General features: G+C 43.7%; 1 protein-coding gene across 1 annotated transcript in view; it reads left to right on the top strand.

Moving 5' to 3' along the window:
* Nucleotides 1–18,479, top strand: part of obscnb (obscurin, cytoskeletal calmodulin and titin-interacting RhoGEF b) — an 868,128-nt gene that overhangs the window by 210,629 nt on the left and 639,020 nt on the right. Inside the window, exons 44-46 of the mRNA XM_068053434.1 lie at nt 573–842; nt 5,991–6,257; nt 8,049–8,315. Of these exons, the coding sequence (XP_067909535.1) occupies nt 573–842; nt 5,991–6,257; nt 8,049–8,315 (804 nt within the window). The remainder of the gene's footprint in view (nt 1–572; nt 843–5,990; nt 6,258–8,048; nt 8,316–18,479) is intronic.

Below are 18,479 nucleotides of genomic sequence, written 5' to 3'. Positions count from 1 at the left end.
GGATACGTGTTTTATGCTTGTAAGACGTGCCAGTGTGTTCCAACTTCTAGGCTGAAGATTGTTGCAGCAAGACTGAATGCATAGTTGGTAAATTAAGATTGTCTCTGCTGCCATCAGCTAATTTCTATCAAACTGGTGAATTCCAAAGCTGAATAAATGAACTTTTTGAAATTTAAACCAGTTAAGTGGAATACTAGCTGCTTGAGAATCATTAAAACCATTGTTAATTTTTTCCTCTATAAAGCTTCTTGGGATTTAAGTATGTTAAAGGCGCAATGCTAGATTTAAAAAAAAGACTGAGCACATGATTGACTAATTTTTTGTTGCCAAAGTATCTCTGTTAATAATTGTACCTTTCAATTTTTATTCCTGTGACTTTGGTACAGTCTTGTTAATTCCAACAAATGCAGCGATTTATTTATCCAATCTGTCAGGACCAATTTTGATTCCCTCGTGACAAATTGAGGAATGTAGTAGATTACATACAATTTATATACAATATTACATACAATATTCAAAATGAATTAACTGACTTTTATCAGATTTCTTCAAATGTATGTTATTGTTTACAGAGCAATCAATCACCATCATTAAACAGCTGCGTGATGTCGAAGTGACAGAGCCAAATGACGCCAATCTTGAGTGTGAGCTTTCAATTGCTGACGTGAAGCCTCCAAAATGGATACTAAATGGTGAAATTCTTCATGCTTCTGAAGATGTGGACATTGAACATTGCGGCACTATTCATCGTCTAACTCTAAAAAAAACAAATTGTAAGATGACCGGCTTGCTGCAGTTTATTGCAGGGAAATCAAAATCTGAGGCAAGGCTGACTATTAAAGGTATCCAGACTCTTTTCTTCCCTATTATCCAAATTTTCTCCCTCTTTCTTTTAGACAGTGACTCATGTTGGTATAATTTTCCACAACCATCTGCAGCATTTAGTACCTCACCACTGTAACCATCTTCCCTGTGACTCTCACCTGTGAGTATTGTTAGGCTCCTGACAAAATGAATATTAGAATCTCAAATTAATCTTTAACTTACTTATCCCTTTGCCTATTCTCTTAACTGAAGATCAGTTGCAGCAGAATTCTAAATTTAAAAAAGTAAATGATATTAAGAACCTTATTTGAAGATTTGGAAAGGAAAAGCTGAACTTAAGTGCTGAGTTGAACGTCCGAACCCATACAAAAGCAAAATATTGTCGATGTTGGAAATCTGAAATAAAAGCAGAAAATGCTGGAAAAACCTAGCAGCTCTGGCAGCGTCTGTAGAGAGAGAAACAGAGTTAACTTTTCAGGTCTGTGACCTTTCATCAGAACAGAGAGAAGTTAGAAATGTAATAGGTTATATTCAATTCAATATTCAGTATTCCAAACGCAGACTGGGTGACCGCTTTTTTTATTTATTCATTCATGGGATGTGGGCGTCACTGGCCGGGCCAGCATTTACTGCCCATCCCTAATTGCCTTTGAGAAGGTGGTGGTGAGCTGCCTTCTTGAACGGCTGCAGTCCATTTGGGGTAGGTACACCCACAGTGCTGTTAGGAAGGGAGTTCCAGGATTTTGACCCAGCGACAGTGAAGGAACGGCGATATAGTTCCAAGTCAGGATGGTGTGTGACTTGGAGGGGAACTTGCAGGTGGTGGTGTTCCCATGTATTTGCTGCCCTTGTCCTTCTAGTTGGTTGAGGTCGCGGGTTTGGAAGGTGCTGTTTACGGAGCCTTGGTGCATTGCTGCAGTGCATCTTGTAGATGGTACACACTGCTGCCACTGTGCGTCGGTGGTGGAGGGTGTGACTGTTTGCAGATGGGATGCCAATCAAGCATGCTGCTTTGTCCTGGTTGGTGTTGAGGTTCTTGAGTGTTGTTGGAGCTGCATCCATCCAGGCAAGTGGAGAGTATTCCATCACACTTCTGACTTGTGCCTTGTAGATGGTGGACAGGCTTTGGGGAGTCAGGAGGTGAGTTACTCGACTCAGGATTGCTAGCCTCTGACCTGCTCTTGTAGCCATGGTATTTATATGGCTACTCCAGTTCCGTTTCTGGTCAATGGTAGCCCCTAGGATGTTAATAGTGGGGGATTCAGCGATGGTAATGCCGTTGAATGTCAAGGGGAGATGGTTAGATTCTCTCTTGTTGGCACTTGTGTGACGCAAATGTTACTTGCCACTTATCAGCCCAAGCCTGGATATTGTCCTGGTCTTGCTGCATTCCTACACAGACTGTTTCAGTATCTGAGGAGTCGTGAATGGTGCTGAACACTGTGCAATCATCAGCGAACATCCCCACTTCTGACCTTATGATTGAAGGAAGGTCATTGATGAAGCAGCTGAAGATGGTTGGGCCTGGGACACTATCCTGAGGAACTCCTACAGTGATGTCCTGGAGCTCAGATGATTGACCTCCAACAACCACAACCATCTTCCTTTGCGCTCGGTATGACTCCAGCCAGCGGAGGGTTTTCCTTCTGATTCCCATTGACCTCAGTTTTGCTAGGGCTCCTTGATGCCATACTCGGTCATATGCTGCTTGATGTCAAGGGCAGTCACTCTCACCTCACCTCTTGAGTTCAGCTCTTTTGTCCATGTTTGAACCAAGGCTGTAATGAGATCAGGAGCTGAGTGGCCTTGGCGGAACCCAAACTGAGCGTCACTGAGCAGGTTATTACTAAGCAAGTGCCGCTTGATGGCACTGTTGATGACACCTTCCATCACTTTACTGATGATTGAGAGTAGGTTGATGGGGCGTTAATTGGCTGGGTTGGACTTGTCCTGCTTTTTGTGTACAGGACATACTTGGGCAATTTTCCACATTGCTGGGTAGATGCCAGTGTTGTAGTTGCACTGGACCGGCTTGGCTAGGGGTGCGGCAAGTTCTGGAGCACAGGTCTTCAGTACTATTGCCGGAATATTGTCAGGGCCCATAGCTTTTGCAGTATCCAGTGCCTTCAGTCGTTTCTTGATATCACGCGGAGTGAATCGAATTGGCTGAAGTCTGGCATCTGTGATGTTGGGGACTTCAGGAGGAGGCCGAGATGGATCTTCAACTCGGCACTTCTGGCTGAAGATTGTTGCAAATGCTTCAGCCTTATCTTTTGCACTTAAGTGCTAGGCTCCCCCATCATTGAGGATGGGGATATTTGTGGAGCCACCTCCTCCAGTTAGTTGTTTAATTATCCACCACCATTCATGGCTGGATGTGGCAGGACTGCAGAGCTTAGATCTGATCCGTTGGTCATGGGATCGCTTAGCTCTGTCTATCGCATGCTGCTCACGCAGTTTGGCACGCAGATAGTCCTGTGTTGTAGCTTCACCAGGTTGACGCCTCATTTTGAGGTATGCCTAGTGCTGCTCCTGGCATGCCCTCCTGCACTCTTCATTGAACCAGGGTTGGTCTCCTGGCTTGATGGTAATGGTAGAGTTGGGGACATGCTGGGCCATGAGGTTACAGATTGTGGTTGAGTACAATTCTGCTGCTGCTGCTGATGGCCCACAGCGCCTCATGGATGCCCAGTTTTGCATTGCTAGATCTGTTTGAAATCTATCCCATTTCACACGGTGATAGTGCCACACAACACGATGGTCAGTATGCTCAATGTGAAGGCGGGACTTCGTTTCCACAAAGACTGTGCGGTGGTCACTCCAATCAATACGGTCATGGACAGAAGCATCTGCGGCAGGCAGATTGGTGAGGACGAGGTGAAGTATGTTTTACCCTCGTGTTGGATCCCCCACCACCTGCCGCAGACCCAGTCGCAGCTATGTCCTTTAGGACTCGGCCAGCACGGTCAGTAGTGGTGCTACCGAACCACTCTTGGTGATGGACATTGAAGTCCCCCACCCAGAGTCCATTCTGTGCCCTTGCCACCCTCAGTGCTTCCTCCAAGTGGTGTTCAACATGGAGGAGTACTGAGTCATCAGCTGAGGGAGGGCGGTAGGTGGTAATCAGTAGGAGGTTATCTTGCCCTTGTTTCACCTGATGCCATGAGACGTCATGGGGTCCGGAGTCGATGTTGAGGACTCCCAGGGCAACTCCCTCCCTACCTTCCCACTGTGCCACCACCTCTGGTGGGTCTGTCCTGCCGGTGGGACAGGACATACCCGGGGATGGCGATTGCAGTGTCTGGGACATTGTCTGTCAGGTATGATTCCGTGAGTATGGCTATGTCAGGCTGTTGCTTGACTAGTCTGTGGGACAGCTCTCCCAACTTTGGCACAAGCCCCCAGATGTTAGTAAGGAGGACTTTGCAGGGTCGACAGGGCTGAGTTTGCCGTTGTCGTTTCCGGTGCCTAGGTCGATGCCAGGTGGTCCGTCTGGTTTCATTGCTTTTTATTGACTTCGTAGCGGTTAAGTACAACTGAGTGGCTTGCTCGGCCATTTCAGAGGGTATGTAAGAGTTAATCACATTGCTGTGGATCTGGAGTCACATGTAGGCCAGACCAGGTAAGGACAGCAGATTTCCTTCCCTAAAGGACATTAGTGAACCTGATGGGTTTTTACAACAATCGACAATGGTTTCATGGCCATCATTAGACTAGCTTTTAATTCCAGATTTATTAATTAAATTCAAATTCCACCTTCTGCTGTGGTGGGATTCGAACCCATGTCCCCAGAGAAATACCCTGGGTCTCTGAGTTACTAGTCCAGTACACCACCGCCTACCCTTCCGCTTTGCGGAACATCTCTGTTCAGTCCACAAGCATGATCCTGAGCTCCCAGTTGCATGTCGTTGTCATTTTAATTCTCTATCTTGCTCCCATTCTGACTTTTCTGTCCTTGGCCTGATGCAATGTTCCAATGAAGCTCAACGCAGGCTCGAGAAACAGCACCTCATCTTTCGACTGAGAACTTTATAGCCTTCCAGACTCAACACTTGAGTTCAGCAGTTTTAGATCATACCTCTGTCCCCATTTTGTTACATCATTTTTGCTGGTTTGGTTTTTTCTCTTATTTTTTTCTTAATCACTTTACTTTGCGTTCAGACGGCTGCTATTCTGCTATTCACACCTCATCTCGACATATCTTTTGTTTCTTTACTTGTCACATTACCATTCCCTTTAGCTTTGTACCTTGAAACCTTTTGTCATTTAATCTGTCCTGCCCTCCACACTATCAGACGTTCCCTTTTGTTCTTCTTCCCACCCTCCCCCCATTCACCTGCACAAAACCTATTACATTTCTATCTTTTCTCAGTTCTGATGAAAGGTCATAGACCTGAAATGTTAACTCTGTTTCTCTCTCCACAGATGCTGCCAGACTTCTGAGTGTTTACAACCCCATATCTTCTCCATCACCAAGACCACCAACTTCCACCTCCATAACGTTCCCTATGTTTGCCTCAGCCCACCTGCTGTTGAAACCTCATCCATGACTTTGTTACCTTCAGATTCAATCATTCTAATTTTCTTCTGGCCAGCTTCCCACTTTTCACTCTTGTAAACATGAGCGGATCCAAACCTCAGGTGTCCGTATCTTAACTTGTACCAAGTCCCAATTATCCATCACCCTTGTCCTTGCTTACCTATGTTGACTCCCAGTCAGGCAATGTCTTGATTTTAACATTCTTGTCCTAGTGTTCAAATCCCTTCATTGCCTAACCCCTCCCTATCTCTGTGACCTCTTCTAGCTCTACGATCCTCAGAGATCACTGCACTCCTTCAATTCTGGCCTTGCGCATCCCTGATTTCCTTCGTCCCATCATTCGTAGTGCCTTCAGCTGCCTGAGCCCTAAGCTCTAGTATACGCTCCTTAAACCTCTCCACTTCACTCTCCTCCTTTTAATGACGCTTTTTAAAACATAGCTCTGACCAAAGTTTTGTCACCTATCTTATGATTTTCTTGTGTGGTTTTGTGTCAGATTTTGATTTATTATTATGCAGTGTTTAACCTTAGGACACTAATTACATTATTATGTTAAGATGTTATATAAATGCAAGCTTGTTGTTTGACAGCTTTAATTATAATTTCACAAGTGATTATTTTCCAGAGCCTCCATCAGAGGTAGTCAGAGAACTACAAAACATTACAGTGGAAGAGAAAAACTCTACTACTTTGAGCTGTGAATTTACTCCTACTCCCAAGGTAGTCAGATGGTACAAAGACCAGTGCTTAATCAAATCTTCTGACCGATACAAGTTCAGACAAATTAAGAATGTGATAGAACTTATCATTTCAAATCTCAAACCCGAAGACTCTGGTGAATATAGCTGCAAATCAAGTAATGCACAGACTGCAGCCACACTCACAGTTAAAGGTAAGAATTGATACCTTGCAATAAAAATTACTGCTGTATATTAATTTGAAAGAACATCACAGGTAGTTAACTACCTATTGAGTCATTCCAGAAATTTTGCTTCCTCTACTCTTCCCAGTATTCATCAGTTTGCCTTTTACTAGTTTATATCTGTCACCTTTTTGTGCTTTAACTTGGGAATAGTGCTCCAAATCAACTATTTATTTTCACCTTACATCATGTATATTTTGTATGAGGCCCTCACTCTCATTTACCGTTTAAAGCTGAGGAGTTGTAGATCAAGAAATATGGCATATGTCACGTGCACGTCCATTTCCACTTGTTAAGATGCCCTGCAGTTACCCAAGGAACCTGCCTGGAATGGGCGTTAGACCAATTGCATATGCAAATCATGGGCCTAATGCCTATTTCAACCTCTTTTTGGTATTAGTTCGTGACTAACTGCAGCATATGCTTTACATGCTGTGGCCAGTTTGCTCAGGTGAACAGCAACCAAACCTGTAGTCTTTATAGGAACTGCTGGAGGCTGTCACCAAAAAAGCTGCATAAAAAATACTTAACCTGAGTGTAGAGCCAAAAGGAGCAGGAATGCTTCTCCTGGCTCAGACTAAAACTGCAGACTGTTGCCTGGCACTGATCACCTCTTCCTGATCTCATCCCTTCACCTGCACTGCCCCCTCGCCCCCAACTCTCCAGACTCAGAGTCGGTTTGCTGCTGACTTCCTCATTGGCTGATCTTCATCTTCTTTGCGATCAGTGCACTGCCTCTTGGCGCCGACTGAAGTATCTAGCATGCCCATCGTGTCTTGATAAAGGAAGGGGCGGCACAGTGGCGCAGTGGTTAGCACCGCAGCCTCACAGCTTCAGCGACGCGGGTTTGATTCTGGGTACTGCCTGTGCGGAGTTTGCAAGTTCTCCCTGTGACCGCGTGGGTTTTCGCCGGGTGCTCCGGTTTCCTCCCACAGCCAAAGACTTGCAGGTTGATAGGTAAATTGGCCATTGTAAATTGCCCCTAGTGTAGGTAGGTGGTAGGGATTATTGCAGGGTTATTATAAATGGGTGGTTGTTGGTTGGCACAGACTCGGTGGGCCGAAGGGCCTGTTTCAGTGCTGTATCTCTAAATAAATAAATAAAATAAAAGGGGACCAATTTTGTGTGATGTTATCGGCATTGGAAGATCTAAATGAGATCGGATAGCATGAGTAAGCTACAGTACAATCCACTGCGAATACACAGGTGTATTGTGATTCTTCTAAACAGCAATCTAAATTTCATAGGAACAGGAAGAGGCCATTCAGTCCCTCAAGTCTGTTGTGCCATACTGATAGATCATGGCTGTCTTGTTTTGTCTTATGCTTGAGTATACATGCTTGTGTTATTTCATATTCTACTCGAGAAGCTAATTGGAACTGGGTTTTTGTGAGCTGTGATTTGTTAGTGGAATTTATTTTACTTCATATTAAGAGGCAGGGAATAGAATACATTCGATATTTGTTCAAAATTGCTTCTGGTGTGAAGTTTCACTTGACTGGAGCATGGATCAGAGAATCATGCCTTTAGCTTGGTGCAGACAATTTACGCATTCCAAATTTTTCAACGATTTGAGAGTCCTTCGAGAGTGCTGTGAATTGGGCTTGGGCAAATCAGCGGCTTATTCTCCAATTCATTCTTCCAATGAGCGAGACTTTGTGCCTAGAATGAAATTTCAGAAAGTTTACCCATTGTATGTAAATAACGTATATAATTCAAGGTAGAAACATTAAGTAACTCTATTTGTATTTGCACTTGCAGCTCTAAAAATAGAAATAATAAAACATTTGGAAGATATCGACACTGAAGAGGACAGTAATCTAGTTTATTCGTGTGAGTTGTCCCATGATGATGAAGATGTTCAGTGGTTTCTAAATGATACTCCCTTATACTCAAATGATTTCAATGAGATAAAGAAAAAAGGAAAGAGACATACGTTAATTCTGAAAGGTGTAACACCCGATGACACAGGAACAGTTATGCTGAAAGTGAGAGATGTGACAGAAAAAGCTCAGCTGAATGTTCGAGGTAAGCACCCCGTCATTCGAAATGAAAGAATAGTTGCGTGAGCCACGAAAGGCTTAATATTGTTGAATGTGAATAGATTTTCAGGAACTAGCATTGACTCAACTATATACTTTCAGATTTACTGGATGCAGATATGCTAGGGATTTTTGCCAAAAGCATTTTTATTGTGTAGAATATTGTTGTTTCACCCCAGAGCTTCTATAGTCAGTCAAGGTAGAAGACGGGGTGTTGGGGGGGGGGGGGGGTGGTGGATTTTTATGCAGTTCCCCCATGGCAGGTTTGGAGGTGGGTAGAGCATAAAATTGGATGGGATCGTGGCAGGGGGGGTTCCCCCACCATCCTGCCTCTGCCCAAATTTAATCTGCCACCAATTGAGGCCCTTAACTGGGCAATTAATCAACAAATCACCAATTAAGGGATTCATCCCGCTGCAGCTGCAATTAGCCGTGCAGCAGGCAGCCTGTCGCCGCACCAAAAGCACGGCACAGAAAGCCCTGGCTCCAGGGAGGGGAGAGGTGGGGGGGGGGGGCACGGGTTTAAAGGCACAGTGTCAGAATGTTGGGGGCCTGTTGAGAGCCACGCCCGTGCCCTTGCTGCTGACCCCCACCCCATGTGATCCCTCCGCCCGGTTCCAGCAACGTTCCTCACCCTCCGCGGTGGTGCTGCAGCTCCCAGCCTCTGACTGGCCAGCAACTCTCCAAGGGCATGACTTCCGACAACAGGGTTCTTGATCCTAAGGAAGGCCTGCCGTTGTCCACTTAATTGGCACTAAATTTGATGGGCCTTCCAGACAATAGGCGACACATGGATCTTGGCATTGCCTTTTCCGGATGTCGAGACCCCTGCCATCAGGATAAAATTCCCCCCCAGATAAAAATTTCTCCTTGCTGGCAAGCTTAGGAATCCTAAGTGAAATGATGTGGACAATCTGCACCTATTTCTTAGTAGGCTTGCATTGACTGCAGCAACTTGCCCATATTTCATTACAATTTTCTAATTCAATTGGAAAATAAAATTAAAATGATGTAATGGGTAATACTCATTTTAACTCAAGGATGGAGGGTGCTGTTGAAGTAGAATAACAGATTCACGATACATCTGGCATTTAATACAGAACAATACCTTTTGGTGACCCTGGCTAGCAAAAGAGAAGGGGTTCCAGCATTTCTTAAACAGCATTAATGTGATGTCATCAAAGATTCATATGTGGAAAATCTTAAAAAGAAAGAACTTGAATTTATAAAGTGCCTTTTATAGTGTAGTCCCTGTTGTAGTGTAGGGAAATGTGACATCCAATTTGTGCACTGCAGTGTTCCGCAAACAGCAGTGAGATAAATGACCAGTCGGTTGAAAAATAAATGTTAATCAGGACATAAGGGGAAAAAGAAAGACTTAAATTTATAGAACGCCATTTGTGACCTTGGGGCGTCCCAAAGCGCTTCACAGCCAATGAAGTGAAGCTACTGTTGTCATGCTCATGAGAAGCGCAGTGATGAAAATACAGAACCCAAACTGAAGCGTTATAAAAATGGACTTTTCCTTTTAAAAAGTGGACAGTGTGCTGAAAATGGCTACCGAAGGTCAAACAACGTGGCCCTGTATATTTAAACTGTCTTCCTATGTGATAAGGAGAAAAGGATACATTCCAAGCTAAGAGGTGTCAATTACACCCATCCTGAACTTATTGAGAGACGTTTCTGAATTGAATGGGTTCTTCTGAGACACTAGTAACAAAAATCACTTGCTGTGGTCATTTGGGAGGTGAACAGTGGAAGCCACCCACCCATCTTACCACTTAGCCATAACAAATTGGGGGCTTGAAGCTGGAATCTGAACCATCAGATTAGCAAGAAATTTGAAAATGGGAGGAAAATTGATTTCTAAAATTGTGGAAAAGTAAACAACAGGTTTTCTTGTATTCTTCTGTTTTTTCTCTATGGTGCTAGAAACAAAAGAGGTGGCCACCTTTAATGCTAAGGAGTTTGTAGAGCAGGGAGACATATCCTCGTGCTCCATGTCGGAAGCCGGAACATTTCCAGTGCCCCGGACCAGCATGTGTGCAGGAAATGTATCCAGCTGCAGCTCCTGGAAGCCTGGGTTTCAGAGCTGGGGTGGCAGCTGGGGACACTGTGGAGCATCCACGAGGCAGTGAGTATCGTGGATAGCACGTATAGAGAGGTGGTCAAACCGCAGGCTCATATCCCACAGGTGGGGAATGGATGACCAACAGGCAGAGCAAGAGGATGAGGCAGGCAGTTCAGAAATCTCCTGTGGCTATTCCCCTGCAAAACAGGTATACTGCTTTGGATACTGTTAGGGGGAATGGCCTCTCAGGGGAAAGCAGCAACAGCCTAATTCGTTGCACCACGATTGGCTCTGCTGCACAGGGGAGGAGCAAAAGGTGTGGGAATGCAATAGTTATGGGGGATTCAATTGTAAGGGGAATAGATAGGCGTTTCTGTGGCCGCAAAAGAGACTCCAGGACGGTATGTTGCCTCCCTGGTGCTAGGGTCAAGGATGTCTCAGAGCGGTTACAGGACATTCTGAAGTAGTCATGGTACACATTGGTACAAACTGCATAAGTGAAAAAAAGGATGAGGTCCTAAAAGCAGAATATAGGGAGATAGGAAGTAAGTTGAAAAGTAGGACCTCAAAGGTAGTGATCTCAGGATTACTACCAGTGCCACATGCTAGTTAGAGTAGAAATAGCAGGATATATCGGATGAATACGTGGCTGAAGAGATGGTGTGAGGGTGAGGGTTTTAGATTCCTGGGGCATTGGGACTGGTTCTGGGGAGGTGGGACCAGTACAAACTGGACGGGTTACACCTGGGCAGGACTGGGACTGATGTCCTAGGGGGAGTATTTTCTAGAGTGGTTGGGGAGGGTTTAAGCTAAAATGACAGGGGGGTGGGAACTTTTGCAAGGAGTCAGAGGAGGGGGGATCAAAGACAAGAACAAAAGACAGTAAGGGGAATAATAAAAGTGATAGGCAGAGAAATCAAGGGCCAGAATCAAACAGGGCCACAGTGACAAATAGTGGGAAGGGGATAAGTAATCTTAAAAAGACAAGCCTTAAGGCTTTGTGCCTTAACGCATGGAACATTCACAATAAAGTGGATGAATTAACCACACAAATAGATGTAAATGGGTATGATATAGTCAGGATTACGGAGACATGACTGCAAGGTGACCAGGGATGGGAAATGAACATCCAGGGATATTCAGTATTTAAGAAGGACAGACAAAAAGCAAAAGGCGGTGGAGTTGCATTGCTGGTTAAAGAGGAAATTAACGCAATATTGAGGAAAGATATTAGCTCTGACGATGTGGAATCTGTATGGGTAGAGCTGAGAAACAATAAGGGGAAAAAAACATGAGTGGGGGGTTGTATATAGACCCCCAAACTGTAGTGGTGATGTTGGGAATGGCATTAAACAGGAAATTAGAGATGCATGCGATAAAGGAACATTTGTAATTATGGGTGACTTTAATCTGCATTTAGATTGGACAAATCAAATTAGTCACAATACCATAGAGGAGGTATTCTTGGAGTGTATACGGGATGGTTTTCTGGACCAATACGTTGAGGAACCAACTAGAGAACAGTCCATCCGAGACTGGGTATTGTGTAATGAGAGAGGAATAATTGACAGTCTAGTGGTGCGAGGCCCCTTGGGGATGAGCGACCATAATATGGTAGAATTCTTCATCAAGATGGAGAGTGATGTAGTTGATTCTGAGACAAGGGTCCTGAATCTTAGTAAAGGAAAGTACGAAGGTATGAGGCGCGAGTTGGCCATGACGGATTGGGAAACGTTACTTAAAGGGATGACGATGGATAGGCAATGGCAAACATTTAAAGAGCGCATGGATGAACTGCAACAATTGTTTATCCCTTTCTGGTGCAAAAGTAAAACAGGAAAGGCAGTCAAACCATAGCTTACAAGGGAAATTAGAGATAGCATTAGATCCAAGGAAGAGGCATATAAATTTGCCAGGAAAAACAACAGACCTGAGAATTGGGAGCAGTTTAGAATTCAGCAAAGGAAGACCAAGGGATTGATTAAGAAGGGGAAAATAGAGTACGAGAGCAAGCTTGCGGGGAACATAAAAACTGACTGTAAAAGTTTCTATAGGTATGTGAAGAGAAAAAGATTGGTGAAGATAAATGTAGGTCCCTTACAGTCAGAAACAGGGGAATTTATTATGGGGAATAAAGAAATGGCTGACCAACTAAATGCATACTTTGGTTCTGTCTTCACAAAGGAGGACACAAATATCATACCAGAAATGTTGGGGAACGCAGGGCTTAGTGAGAGAGAGGAACTGAAAGAAATCAGTATTATTAGAGAAACGGTGTTGGGGAAATTGATGGGATTGAAGGCTGATAAATCCCCAGGGCCTGATGGTGTGTATCCTAGAGTACTTAAGGAAGTGGCCCGAGAAATAATGGATGCATTGGTGGTCATTTTCCAAGATTCTGGAACAGTTCCTACAGATTGGAGGGTAGCTAATGTAACCCCACTATTTAAAAAGGGAGGTAGAGAGAAAGCAGGGAATTATAGACCAGTCAGCCTGATGTTGGTAGTGGGGAAAATTCTAGAGTCTATTATCAAAAATTTTTTCGCAGAGCACTTAGAGAACAGTGGTAGAATCGGGCAGAGTCAGCATGGATTTACGAAAGGGAAATCATGCTTGACAAATCTACTAGAATTCTTCGAGGATATAACTAGTAGAGTTGATAAGGGGGAGCCAGTGGATGTGGTTTATTTGGACTTTCAGAAGGCTTTCGACAACGTCCCACATAAGAGATTAGCATGTAAAATTAAAGCGCATGGGATTGGGGGTAGTGTATTGCAATGGATAGAAAATTGGTTGGCAGACAGGAAACAAAGAGTAGGGATAAATGGGTCTTTTTCCGAATGGCAGACAGTGACTAGTGGGGTACCGCAGGGATCGGTGCTGGGAGCCCAGCTATTCACAATATACATTAATGATTTAGATGAGGGAACTAAATGTAATATCTCCAAATTTGCAGAGGACACAAAATTGGGTGGGAGGGTGAGTTGTGACGAGGATGCAGAGAGGCTTCAGGGTGATTTGGACAAGTTGAGTGAGTGGGCAAATGCATGGCAGATGCAGTATAATGTGGATAAATGTGAGGTTATCCACTTTGGTAGCCAAAACAGGAAGGCAGATTATTATCTGAACGGCTATAAATTGAGAGAGTGGAATATGCAGCGAGACCTGGGTGTTCCCGTACACCAGTCGCTGAAGGTAAGCATGCAGGTGCAACAGGTGGTAAAAAAGGCAAATAGTATGTTGGCCTTCATAGCGAGAGGATTCGAGTACAGGAGCAAGGATGTCTTGCTGCAATTATACAGGGCCTTGGTGAGGCCACACCTGGAATATTGTGTGCAGTTTTGGTCTCCTTATCTGAGGAAGGATGATCTTGCTTTCGAGGGAGTGCAGCGAAGGTTTACCAGACTGATTCCTGGGATGGCTGGACTGATGTATGAGGAGATTGAGTCGGTTAGGATTATATTCGCTGGAGTTGAGAAGAGTGAGGGGGAATCTCATAGAAACCTGTAAAATTCTAACAGGACGACAGGGTAGATGCAGGAAGGATATTCCTGATGGTGGGGGGGTCCAGAACTAGGGGTCATAGTCTACGGATACAGGGTAAACCTTTCACGACTGAGATGAGGAGAAATCTCTTCACCCAGAGAGTGGTGAGCCTGTGGAATTCACTATCACAGAAAGCAGTTGAGGCCAAAACATTGTATGTTTTCAAAAAGGAGTTCGATATAGCTCTTGGGTCTAAATGGATTAAAGGGTATGGGGCAAAAGTGGGAGCAGGATACTGAGTTGGATGATCAGCCATGATCATAATGAATGGCGGAGAAGGCTTGAAGGGCCGAATGGCCTACTCCTGCTCCTATTTTCTATGTTTCTATCCCATGATAAATCAAGTCGCCTAAACATTGAAGATTACAGAGGTAGGAGTCACTTTTAATTAAAAAACAAAGAATCCTGAAATGGTGAAGAGTCTAGCTAACTATTTTAAACTTACCCTGGAACCAGAAGAAGAAAGCATGGAATCTGAGTCTGAAAAAAATAACCCTAGCCAAAATTCAGTTGGAAAGAGAGGAGATGCAGTTGAAAAGACAGGTGATTCAGTTGAAAAGAGAGGAGATTCAGTTTCAGAAGAAAAAACAGGAAAGAGAGGGGTAATAGTTTGAGTTAAAAAGGCTACAAGTGCAAGAGAAAAATGCCATTAGCCACTCAAACCTTATCCCCAATTCGGAGCAAAACTTTGATATACTGAGACATTTACCAAAATTTAATGAGGAAGAGGTTAAGTCATATTTTATCTCCTTTGAGAAAATAGCTACCAGGCTAAAATGGCCAAAAGAATATTAGACTCGCCTCTTACAAGGCGGGTTCGTGGGTAGGACTTGCAAAGCTTTTTCTCTGTTATCAGAAGAGAGTTTTCCGATCATGAACAAACTAAAACAACAATTCTAAATGCGTATGAGTTAGTACCCAAACCCTATCAACAGAAATTCAGACATGCTAGGAAAAGACCCGCCCAGGCTTACATTGAATTTGAAAGAATTAAACATATGGCTTTTGATCGCTGGATGCGATCTTTCAAGCTTGAACCCTCATATGAAAATTTGAGAAAAGTGATGTTGCTGGAAGAATTTAAAAATAGCATCCCAACTTATATAAGAATCCATATTGAAGAGTTACAAGGGTAAGAGAAGCAGCAAAAATGGCCGACAACTATGAGTTAACACACAGACCTCTAACTTAAAATATATTTCGGCCTAGTAACTCTTACAGGCTAGGGAGAGATAGCAGGGATGCAGATGAAGCAGCAATGGGCTCGAGAAAAGAGGAGAGTAGGGAAAGAAACCAGATCAGTCTCCAACTTTTAAAAGAAGGAACCCAGGTGATGAACCAGTAGGGGCACGCCCGATGTGTTCCCAGTGTGGACAATCTAGGCATGTCAAGGCAGATTGCTGGTATGCCAAAATACCAACACGAGGCTCTGCCAGAAAGCCAGTGTCCGTAGCTATGAAGGTCGTGAGCATGTGCTCCAATATAACCCAGGAACAGAATACCTACAAAAACATTTTGCAAAAAGGAAAAATTACTTTTTTGTATATCCCAGGCACCAGGCAAAGATATAACCATCCTCAGGGATACCAGTTGTTTTCAAGCACTACTTGCAGCAAAGCTTATAGAAATGCCACATGAAAGCAGAACAAATACCATGGTATTGGTAAAAGGGCTTACTAGCAATTGCTTTAAGGTTCCTTAGTTAAAGTTTACCTGCAAAGTAAGTTGGCCACCGGGGTAGTTACAGTCTGGGTGATTTCGAGCTTACCAATGCAGGGGGTTGACCTATTGCTGGTCAATAACTTAGCAAGAAGCACAGTATTTTATCCAAAGTGTCCAGAACAGTCCACGGAGACTGGAGAAACTGAGGGCAACAAACAAAATTCTGTGCGGCTGCAGAGGAAGTCCTAAAAATCCCACGGGGGGTGGGGGTATAGGGCCAGTAAAGATTAAAGAGGCTAAAGGAAAGACAGTAGAATTTACAGAGGCCAAGGTGGAGCCAGAGATATTAAAAGAGGCAAATATGGAGCCACAGGAATTTAAAGGAGCTGAGATAAAAACAAAAGTTGAAGGGAAAGCACCAGAGGTAGCAGAACCCTTCTCTAAAGATTTAAATGGTGACAAGGAAAGTTCCCAAACAGGCAAGCCAAGAGTGAGGGAGATGCCTCACCTAGATGAAATGTCACAGGGGAGTGCAGTGGAAGCTGGACAGCCACCTGCGAGCAGTAGTGTCCCAGAGGACATGGGGAAGATTGGGGGGGGGGGGGGGGGAGAAATCATCCCCGAAGTAAAGAGAAAAGGGAAGGTAAAATACCCTAAGGTAAACAACACTTGTGAAAGTCACAAGAAAAATAAAAGTGATGTCAATGTGGCTGTGCTTACTGAAGAATCAAATGGTCAGGTTCTAAATCCAAAGCTAACCAAACCCAGCAAATTAGATTCAGAACTCACTCAGGACAAAGTGCAGGAGGAGATCCCAGATGCCTCACATGGGCTAAAAAAACAATTTATCACCCACTGTCACCCTAGAGATAAAAATTATCTATGTGCCAGAATCTGAACTATTAAATTAATGTATTGTGGAAGCAGCAGTTAAGGGGTTAAGGCTTGTACAGGCAGTGAAAAGTGCCAAGAGTCAGGAACAATGCAGTAATGGAAATATGCATATTCCAAACCTTGGGACAGAAAAACTGTCTCTTCAGTGTCTCCCAAAGCACTGCAAACAGATACTAGAGAAATCCAACCTCGTCTGACACCACATAGCTGGGATTTAAAAGTGGGAAACAGATAAAAGACACCAAGTTTTCTAAACAGAAGCTTTCCTGAGGCAAAACGTCAATGTACAAAAAGGAAATTCAATTATAATTGGGCCTCATCCAAAGAAAGGATGTATAACTCAAACTTCAACCAGAAATGGCTGTTAGAGACAATGCCAGGGAAGGTGTCATGCTCACGAGAAGTGCAGTGATGAAAATACAGAACCCAAACTGAAGAGTGACAAAATTTGACTTTTCCTTTATAAAGTGTATAATGTGCTGCAAAATAGCTGCCGAAGGTCAGACGACCTGGCCCTGTATATTCAAACTGTCTTACTATCTGTTCAGGACAAAAGGATACATTCCAAGCTAAGAGGTGTCAATTATACCTATCCTGAATCCATCAACAGATATTCCTGAATTGAATGGGTTCTGCTGAAACAAAGAAGGTGTAAAGTAGTCACATTCTGGTCCACTATTGGTCACCACAGTGAGGGGGCCCTGCGTCGCCTAACAGAAGCAACATGTGAGAAATTTTTATTTTAAAAAGTGGCTCTCTGGAGAGGGAGGGGAGAGATAACAACAATATCACATAAAGCCTGTTCAGCGAAGAGCTGTGAGGGATCCAGCAAAAACCCAAGAAGGAGCTCTGCTGCGAATTCTACCTTTCAACTTGGCATAGTGGAAAACTGAAAGTGACTTCTGCCTCCAGACTGACACCCTAACCACCAGAATATCTACGCCTGCAACTGTAAAAGAGACACTGTTTTCCAAGAAGATTCAACAGGTTTACCGTGAACCCTGAACGCTTATCTCACTTCAAACCACTTACCCTTTTCCTCTCTATTTATTCGTGTGTGTGTGTGTATGTTTGTGTGTCTGTGTGTGCGTGTGCAAGTGAATGCATGCGTGGGTGCATGAGTGAATGCGGTTGCGACCATTTCAGGAATGAATATTGTTTAATAAATAGTTAATCTTCTGTTTTAAACCTACAAGAAAACCTGTCACTGTCTGTTTATTTGACAAATAAAACACAAGGGGTTAAAACCCCAGTAACAAAAAACATTTGCTGTAGTCAGTTGGGAGGTGAACAATGGGAACCACCCACACCCCTTAGCATCTGGCTGTAGCGCTGTTATAATGTAGGAAACAGCCAGTTTGTGCACAGCAAGCTTCCACAAACAGTGTATAATATGTTAATGACCATGCATTTTTTGTGGTGTTGGTTGAGGGATATTTAAATATTGGCCAGAACACCAAGGACAACTCCCTTGCTCTCTCAAAATAGAGATATGGGATCTTTCACGTTTATGTGAGAGGGAAGATGGGTTCTCAGTTTAACGTCTCATCCAAAACAAGGCACTGTGTCGCTCACCTTTATTATTGCACTTAGATTCCCTACTCTTCTTCAAAGATCAGATCTTTATCATCCACCAAAGGGGAAGATGGGATTTTGGCTTAACGTCACTTACTTTTGAAATGCAGCAACGGTTATAAAAGTAAACATTGCAGTTGCTTTGTGTCTGCAGCATCTCCTAAACAGCAATGAAATGAATGGCTAATTAATATTTTTCTTGGTGATATTGGTTAAGGAAGGGGTGTTATGCAGGTCACCTGGAGAACTTGATGATCTTCAAATAGCGCAATGGAAACTGCAGCATCCATATAAGTAAACAGGCAGACCTTGGTTTAAAGTCCCACCAAAGGATGGTGCAGCACCCCCTCAGTACTAACACGAGAGTCAGTTGTGGTAGAAAATTCACCTAGCAAGGTGAAT

Source organism: Heterodontus francisci, chromosome 2 (assembly GCF_036365525.1).
Source record: "Heterodontus francisci isolate sHetFra1 chromosome 2, sHetFra1.hap1, whole genome shotgun sequence".
Classification (NCBI taxonomy): Eukaryota; Metazoa; Chordata; class Chondrichthyes; order Heterodontiformes; family Heterodontidae; genus Heterodontus; species Heterodontus francisci.
Note: the sequence above shows the minus strand (reverse complement) of the source record. Positions and strands in the feature narration are given on the sequence as shown.